The sequence below is a fragment of the Leopardus geoffroyi genome, chromosome B1 (assembly GCF_018350155.1).
Source record: "Leopardus geoffroyi isolate Oge1 chromosome B1, O.geoffroyi_Oge1_pat1.0, whole genome shotgun sequence".
In the NCBI taxonomy this organism is placed as follows: Eukaryota; Metazoa; Chordata; class Mammalia; order Carnivora; family Felidae; genus Leopardus; species Leopardus geoffroyi.
Window position 1 is genome coordinate 205,751,398 of NC_059327.1, and position 8,870 is coordinate 205,760,267.

Here is an 8,870-nt window from a genome sequence, read left to right on the forward strand (position 1 = left end):
GCCTGCCTCAGGGTTTGTTGCAAGGACTGAATAAGAAAACCCAAACACTCTCGTGTTTGGAGGACAGCAAGCACCCAACAAAAGTTAGTGAGGTGAAGCTAAGATGTAAGAAATGAGAAGGCAGAAGCCAGGTGAGGATGTGGCAAGGGGAACATGCAACAGAAAGACCGAGCATCATATGCAAAGGCCCTGTGGCAGGAAGAGGCAGGATGAGTGTAAGGAACAGGAAGGTGGTCAGGGGGATGGAAGTGTCTAGTGAAGGGCTGATGGCGGGGCCGGGGCGTGAAGGGGAACTGGAGGAGACGGAAGGCTAGATCTCAAAACAAATCCTAAGCCTCTGACCCAGTGGTAGCTGCCACACACAGCGCCTTCCAGCAAGGCCCCTCCCCGCTCCCCGCTGGGCCTAGGCTGACTGGGGCCTCCTTCCCAGGATGAGGGAGAGCTGAGGACCAGCCAACATCAGTTCACTTTTGCCCCCAGAGCCTCATCAGTCTGGCCACAGCGGCGTGCAAGGGGAATGCAGGGGCTGCTCCATGCTTCTCCACGGAGGTGGCTGCAAACCTCGTCTCCCTGGAAACCGGAATAATCATTGGAAGTGAGCTCATGGCAACTCCGCTTACGCGCGTGGGTGCCACGATTATTATACAAGCTGATTTACACACTGTCCTTTTCAAACCTATACGCCATGAATGTGAAAGAAGGTTCACTATCCCCACTTTTCTGGCAAGGCACTCTGCCAGAGGAGCAGGACTGAACGAGGAGGTTCAGCTGATGTTCTAAAATCTGCACTCCCTGCTAAAAATACAGCGAAACGCGCTTCTCTCCTCGCAGCTACTGCGGTTCGAGTCAGTCCCACGCAGATGTCCAGAGAGCCGCAGGAAGGGGGGTTCATATCACAGTTACTGGGCAGATGGTGTCCGTGAGGTGTGGGCGAGGGACCCCTGTGAATGTGGGTGCGGCCTTCCGCAGACGCAAGGAGCCGCTGGGGTCTTGTGCTCACCAGGCGCCGATGGACAGGCACTCTGTGCAGGAAGGGGTACGAAGCTGGGAGCTGGGGGTGGGTGGGGGGGGGGTGTCTCCGCAGGCCAGAACTTGCTGAGTAGGTGGCAGGAACAGAGGTGTGTTCCAGAGCACCCCTGCCTTCCCCGCCCCCTCCCCCAGCTCTTCCCCTAGCTGCAGCCACGCCTGCTTCTGGATGCAACGCGAAGTTATTTAACGCTGCAATTAGCCGGCAGAGTGAGTCATCTGCTCCCCCGGCCTCGCTGCTGCAGCAGCGGAGACGGTGTGGAAGGAACCACGGGCGCAGGCCCAGCCGCTCGGCCCGGTGGGACCTCAGAGGGCCTTCCAGAGACGTCCCATCCCAGATCGCCTTTCAGCAAGAGGATGCAGGGCCCGGAGAGGCCTGGGGGAAGGCCATCCCCCTCGCCCCGCACACCCCACGCCTTCCTTTCACCCACCCTGAGGTCCGGTGGTCAGAAAGAGGCGGTTTACCGCCCCCTCCCCCCAACCGTGGCACTCAGGCCGTGAACCGCCTTCTGATGAAATTAACTCACACTCACCCGAGCCCTGGTGAAATTCCTGCATGATCCCGGAGCAGGGCTTTTTTAGACTAACGTCCAAGGCTTCACCTCCAGTTGGGCAGCATCCCTACCACCTCCCCGCCTCTCCCCACCCCCACCCCCACGCACAGCAGCGGGCGATTTCTAGGGTGCGCTGGAGCGTCCCAGCAGCACCTGATCTCCTTCGCCCACCCTTTCCTGGCATCCAGACTCCCCGCACCCATCCCCCCTGCCCACCCCCACCCCCAGCACCCAGGCTCACCCCTTCCCTGGGCTCCCTTCTCCCCTCTCCTCCCCACCTGGACTCTCTCCCTTCCTCTGTCCTCCTCCCTCCCCTGTCCCGCAGACTGGCCCCCCTCCCCTTCTGCACCCAGGCTCTCCCTCCTACCCCACCAGCACCCGGGCTCCCTTCTTCCCCCTCTCCCTGCACCCCAAGCCAACTTCCTCAGGCTTCCAGGCCGCTGGTAGGCCGGTGGTGGGCGTGGAGCCTGGTCGCGGGAGAAGCGCAGCCTTAGGGGCCCGAGAGGTGGGAGGTACTGGGGAGTGGGCCCCTAGAGGAGTCCGGGGTAGAAAGACCTGGGGTGGGGGTGGGGGGGTAGTGTTCCCAGAGCGGCCGGGAGAGTGGGAGGCAGGCGGAGAGGCGCGAGGGAGGAGGGGGGTCACTTCTCCTTGGGGAGGCGGCAGAGGGGAGTCCTAGGGGCTGCGGGGGTTGAGGGTGGAGAGGGGGGCGGGGGAAGGCGGCGCCTGGGCCGGGCGCACGGGGCGGCGGGTGGGGTGGGGGGAGTGGAGCGTCCAGGGAGGGGCGCCGCGGGCTGGGGAGGGGGCGCGCGCGCCCTGCGGTCCTCCGCGCCGCATCGGTTCCCGGCGCGGGGCCGCGGCGGCGGCGGCGGCGGCGGCGGCGGCGGCGGCGGGAGGCGGAGGATGCGGACTCCGGCGCCGGCGGCGCGGGCCCGGGAGGACGCGGGAGGATGAGGAGGAGGCCGGCGGTCCGGCCGCGCGGCGCCGGGAGGAGGCGCAGGCGGCGGGGGCGGCGGCGGGCGGCGGCGGCGGCGGGCGCGCGGGGTGCGGGCCGGCTCGGGCGCGGAGGATGAAGTGGAGCGTCCGCGGGGCCTGCGCCGCGCTCTCCTCCTGCCTCCTGCTCGCCTGCGCGCTCAGCGCCGCCGCCGTCGGCCTCAAGTGCTTCTCGCTGGGCTCGGAGCTGCGCGGGGAGCCGTTCCGGCTGGGGGCGGCCGCCGGCGCCTTCTACTCGGGGCTGCTGCTGGCCGCCGGCCTTTCTCTGCTCGGCGCCGCCCTGCTCTGCTGCGGGCCCCGGGACGCGCCGCTCGCGGGGTCGGGCCCGGGCCCGGGGCTCGGGGTCCCCGCGGCCGCGGCGGGGGCTCCCGAGGCCGCGCCGGGAGAGCCGGGGGCCGCGGCCGGGCCCTCGGGGCCGGGGAGCAGCCAGAACCTGCTGCTGCTCGGCGTCCTCGTCTTCATGCTCGGGGTCCTCAGCGCCTTCGCGGGCGCCGTGATCGACGGCGACACCGTGTCCCTCGTGGAGCGCAAGTACTCCCACTACTGCCTGCCCCCGCGCGCGCCGGCCCCCGGCCCCGCCGCCGCCGCTGCCGCCGCCGCCGCCCCCGGCCCGGCCCCCGGCGCGCCGCGCTCCCGCAGCACCCTGGACAGCGCCACGTCGGCCAAGTGCCGCCAGCTCAAGGACTACCAGCGCGGCCTGGTGCTCTCCACCGTCTTCAACTCGCTCGAGTGCCTGCTGGGCCTGCTCAGCCTCCTGCTCGTCAAGAACTACCGCGCGTCGCAGGCGCGGCGCGGCCGGCGCGGCCGGCGGAGGGCGGCCCGGGCCCTGGCGCGGCCCCGCGGCGGCCCCGGGCTCCGCGCGCAGCCGCCAGCCTCCCGGGCGCGGCGGGGCCGGCGGGGCCGGCGCGGTCGGCGGCTGCAGCCGCGGCCGAGCGACGCTTCCATCCTGTCCCCGGAGGACTCGGACGTGGCCGCCCCGGGGGACTGCGCTGGCTTCGGGGCGCACCACGCAGTCTCCTACATCAACGTGGGCGTCTTCCACGCGCTCGACGAGGCGGGTGTGGAGGTGTGCTGCGGAGGGCACCCGTCGGTGGAGCTGCCGGGGTACGCGCCCTCGGACCCCGACCTCAACGCCTCCTACCCCTACTGCTGCCGGCAGCCCTGCGAGGCCGCGCGCCCCTGGGAGCCGAGCCGGGCCTGCTGAGCCCCGGGGCCCTCCCCGGAAGGACGGACGGACGGACGGACGGCGCGCCAGCCGGCGCGGGCCTCCCCGGCCGACCACCGCCCGCCGCCCGCCGCCCGCGAGCGAGGACCAGGCCTGCCGTGGACATGCCGCGGAGATGCACCTTCAGGGGTGGACTGGCCTCGCGTCGCTGAGGGCCCCTCGCCGAGAGACTGGGCCTCCAGTATTACCATTTCTGTGTCTGGGAGGTTTCTCTTCTTTTCTGTGTCTGTTCGTATCCGGATTCCGTTTTAAAGTTTACAATAAATGTTTCGGGGCTGCCTCGCCCCCATCGCACTTCTCTTTGGCAAAGTCCGGTCCAGGGTGAGAGCTCAGAAAGAGAGGGTGATTTCGCGGGAGGAAGAACCCTCGCCGAGAGGACAGAAGGAGCAGAATGGCAGAAGTGAAAACGCACCCAACAAGCGACACTTTGTACACGGATGTGCCTGCTTTTGTTGATACTTTCTTACTGTAAAGCTCTCCATAAACAGTGAAAATGTTTGGTAAATTTATTGCAATTTAAAATTGGTTAGTTCCTTTATTAAATTAATTGCTATGTTATTGGAGATATTCATCAGATTGGAGTTAGAGGGTGTCCACACACAACCCGCTTTGGGGCCAGTGGTTGGACCTGGTCAGACAAACGCTGAGTTGGAGTTTTCTGCTGGGCGGCTGCCTCCATCCAACCTCTTCCTGCAGTTAACTTCCCCTGTGTGTGTACCAGGTCCCAAACGTTTCTTTTTTTGGAAATTGGCGGTGGGGTTTCTACTGCAAAGCTGAGCTTATTTTTGGTTAGTATATATGAACAATCCAACCCTATTTTGGAAAATCACAGTCATAGTTTTTTTCTGGCGAAGATTATTTTCCTGTTGATTAATTCAGTGATCTGGTAATTTTTGCATATTATAGCATTTCACTTAAAATACACCCCTTAAATAGCCTTAACTGATGTGAAGGTCATACTTTTAAATCCTTAGGATGCTTACCCGCACAATATGAAATGTATTCTCGGTGACGGCAAAATACGTTTCCATCCGGTCTGGTGGCCTGGCTGGGAGCCAAGCAGGCTCAGAGTCTCGGGCAAAAGGTAGCACAACCCCACGTGCTGGGATTGTGGCGCCAGGGAGGTGTGCCGATGATTCTTAAGGTGCTTGGAGCAGAATAGTGTAGCGGAAGAGCGGAATGGCCCCACCCTGACCTGAGTAGTGTGTGCCTTGCGCCAAAGGAGGTAGGGACACACCCAGTGTTCTGCCAGGGGTGAGCACCACCCTTTAGGTGATAATAAACAAATAATGTGTAATGTCTTTGCAGCGTAAAGGGGTTCACTTCTGATTGTGGGAAAGTAGCCGGATTTAGGGATGGAGGTGGAGTTTCCAGGTGCCGGCTCTGGGATGAGACCTCTCCTCAGCTCCACGTTCCTTGCCCAAAGCCACAGTCTCCTGTACTTAGACAATCAAGGCCCCCACCCCAGTTTGGACCTGGCGGGGCTGCCCAGCTGCAGTGGAGGCTGCTGGAGAGAGGAGGCCCGGCTTCCATGCAGAGGAGTGGCGGGGACCTGTCGCCGGTCAGCACCTGATCCTTGCTGTGTAGCATGGCGATCTCCTTATGTTGATGATGCCTGAGGAAAGAGGATGATTCACAGCCAAGTTAGTAGGTTCTGAACCACAGGCCTCTTCAGATACTGGTCCATATTCAGCCTCGGGATTCAGCCAGGCTGAGGGCATGGCTCAACTAGTCCCACCGCTGGTCCTCGCAGCCTGGCCCATCACCTGCCCTGGTACCACCGGCCCGATGGTCATCAACCTAAGCAGGAAATGTGATAAGTGGCAGCAAAAGTGGCTTTTAAGATACTTTTCCCCACCTACCTAAGTCAAATCAAGAAGGCATTGCCAGGTGTTTCCTGCTTCCTGAGCAGGGCTGCTCTCCACTCCTGGAGCAGAGACCTCATAGGCAGCTGCAGGGCTGACCACCCAGAGCTCACCCCGTGGAGGTGGCTCGGCCACTGTGCGCTGGATAGACGGGCACATGGTGGGTTCCTGCAGAAGGCCGCCAGGCAAGGACCAGCCCAGCAGAGCAAGCACGTGGGCAGCATGGACACAAGACGTCAGACCTCCCAGTACCTTTCTTGTTTTCTGAAGTGTTTCATCTTACACGGTTTGTACAGCTTAAAATGTCATATGCCTTATGAGTCTTTCAAATTTGCAATCCAAATCAGTGACCTCTCTCAACTTTCAGACATTTCTTGAGATGGAACAGAAGGCAGAAGGGGGTGAGGTGGGTGGGGCCAGCACAGGAGCCCGACAGGAGCATCATGCCATCTGGGTGGTCATCTGGCCAGGGCAGCAGGGAGCATCTGGGGTGTGCAGGCAGCTGCTTTTCCCCTGGCAAACTTCTACATGCCCAACGGACTAGATGAGATTTTTAAAGATGCAAGTGTGTCTAACTCCACGGATATTGTCAACTCCACTTTATTGAGGCTGATACAATGATGTGGGATACCAGGGTTTTATTTTTTAGAGTTGATGAGAGAAAATAAAATCAAGTCTCCCCAAACTCACATTGTTCCAAAGATCAGTACTCAGGGAAATGAGTGGAGAATTAGGAAGCTACTGAACCTCCTTCCAGTTAGGAGTGACTTCCTCGGGACCACTCCTGCCCCTGCGGGGCTCCGCCTCGCGGCCCTCACTTCTTGTTCATGTCCATTCTACTTCCCGTAAATTTTAGTTGTTTCAAATGGATTCTTTGTGCTCTAGAAAATAGTGCCAGTTCCTGGAACTTTCCTAAAATGGGTCTTACTCTGCCTCTCAGAATAATAAGTAACGAACGCCTGGCCTGGTGGAGGCCAGATCAAGAGTTTATGATTATGACAAAGTACCGGAATTAAACTAAACACATTTTAGCATTGTTACATGACTTAATGCTGAGTTTGTAAGTTATTATTTTAAACATAAAGATTGTTTACTTTTAAGGGAATAATTTAACTGAGATAACACAGGGGGTAGCCACCAAACAAGGCATGTTTTCTTAGATTGCTGAACAGGCCCTTCCAGGGTTTCAGGCATCTGGGTTTACAGGACTTTCTTTGGTCAGAGGGGTGTTCTGCCCTTGGCAACACAAGTCTGAACCATGCAACTGAAGTTTTGACTGAAAGTCAATTAATCATTTAATTTTAAAAACCAGTCAGATAGTGTTTGTGATGAAGATCAAACTGCTGGTGATAAAGATTTTACTCCTGGCTGGTGTCAGGACACAGTTCAGGCAGAAGCCTTGAACATGCACACACACACACACACACACACACACACACACACACGTGCGGGTGCATGAATGCACACACAAGTACAGGCACACACGAGTGAACATACGTGCACACAAGGACAAATGCACATGCATGCATGTGTAGGAATAAGAGCCCACACATTCCACGTGTATATGTCTGCACATGCACACACACACTGTGTGGGGCATACACACACGCACGCAAGCACACACACATACAGTGCCTCATGAGAAGTGTCTGAGGGCCAGGCCAGCAGCCCTGCCTGGGGTGTCTGGGTAGAATCTGTCCGAGTTGGAGAGGCCCGACTGTAGACTGGCGCGTCCCCTTGCAGCGTAGAGGGTAGGCACGCGGTGCAGAGATTCACGCAGGCCTGCACACTCTGTCACATGCCGGGGAAGATAGCAGGGTGACCCCTTACCCGGATGCCTGCACAGCACAGCAAGCCACATCAGAGGTGCTCTGGCATCCGTGCGAGTGCTGGGGGGCAGGCTGACCTCCTAGGTGCCTAGATGGGTCCCTGTTGTGCAGACACTGCCACGGCTTGGTTGGTGCTGACCTCTTTGGGTCACCTTGAGGTCTACTCCCCCGCTGAGCAAGGGCTGCTACATGCCACGCTGTCCCACGGGGCCCTCAAGGTTATTATTACCCTCAAATCACTGCTTTCTCATCAAGAAAGAACATTAATAAATGATAGAGACCATAAGAAAAATGAATTCTGGCATAAAGATATGTGCGAACGTTATATATATGCGTACCTGTTTTTTATATGAGACAGAGGCCACAGCCTAATGTCAACTGGTTTACTTTCCAGATGATCCAATATCTGCCTAATTTGCCACTCTTTAACACAGTAACAAAACACCAACAAAATGGGAAAACATTAACCTAGGAAAATAGTATTCATATACTGTCGCGTCCCCAATCTGAGTTCTCCAAGGACTTCCCGGGGTGGCAGGAGAGAGCCTGGTGGTTCCTACCCCAGAGCCGTGTTTCTAATAGCTTTCTCAAAATCTCCATGTTTTGAGGGGAATCGATTTACACACGAGAATTTCACCTGGAGAAGCCCTGATCTCTGATTTGCCTTTTCATCTGCCATCTATCCTCAACAGAATGCCAATAATATGTCTTGCCGCTTTAGGGTCAATAAAATCTGCGTGAAAGCACAACACACTCCTTTAAACGTGCCAACAATCCTTTATGCCTTGTCTCTGCATGGCTCTTGTCCTGGCCCTGAAGACTGTGCCTGAGTGTGGCCAGGTCCACCAGGAATGTGCAGAACAGGTAAGTGGGTGGACAGAGGCTGTCCCAGCTGCTGGAGGGGTGCCCCACCTCACCTGCCCCTCTCCCCAACACTCAGGCCCCAGCTTTGACCTTGTGCACCTGCTGTGGTCCTTACCCTATTCCTAAACCACCAGCCTGATTTCTTTCTTCGCCTCTACTCCTGATGCAACATTTCCCTAAAACACGGGACAGACTGTGGTGTCCTACTAAGAAACTGGCCTTCAAGAACTGCCCTGTTCCTGAAGGGAAGCAAAATCTCATGGACCCAGCCCAGCCTGACCCCGCAGCCTTCTCTGTGAGCCATCAGGGCCTGGGGACAGTCTGACGAGGGGCTTCTATCTGGTAGGGCCCTTTGAATGAATAGTGTGGCAAACATCAGATCCTGGGTGTGCAGTGCAACAGCAGAACCAGCTGTGGTGCTGACTGGCTGAGGAAGGAGGGTGTGTCTCTGGAGCAAAGTGTGGGGCTGGTAGTGGGGGCCTGGACCACCTCAGGTACCTGGGGCTCAAATTCGTTT

At 58.7% G+C, this 8,870-nt stretch overlaps 1 protein-coding gene across 1 annotated transcript; it reads left to right on the plus strand.

The window, feature by feature from the left end:
- The first annotated feature begins 2,530 nt into the window (after positions 1 to 2,530).
- TMEM271 (transmembrane protein 271) lies at positions 2,531 to 6,705 on the plus strand. The gene has a single exon (XM_045474898.1). The coding sequence runs from the start codon at positions 2,647 to 2,649 to the stop codon at positions 3,772 to 3,774; it is 1,128 nt and encodes a 375-aa protein (XP_045330854.1). The 5' UTR covers positions 2,531 to 2,646; the 3' UTR covers positions 3,775 to 6,705.
- Positions 6,706 to 8,870: the final 2,165 nt, after the last annotated feature.

Excerpts from the sequence above, each read along its gene's own strand:
- TMEM271 (XM_045474898.1), top strand. The coding sequence starts at position 2,647 with ATGAAGTGGAGCGTCCGCGGGGCCTGCGCCGCGCTCTCCTCCTGCCTC.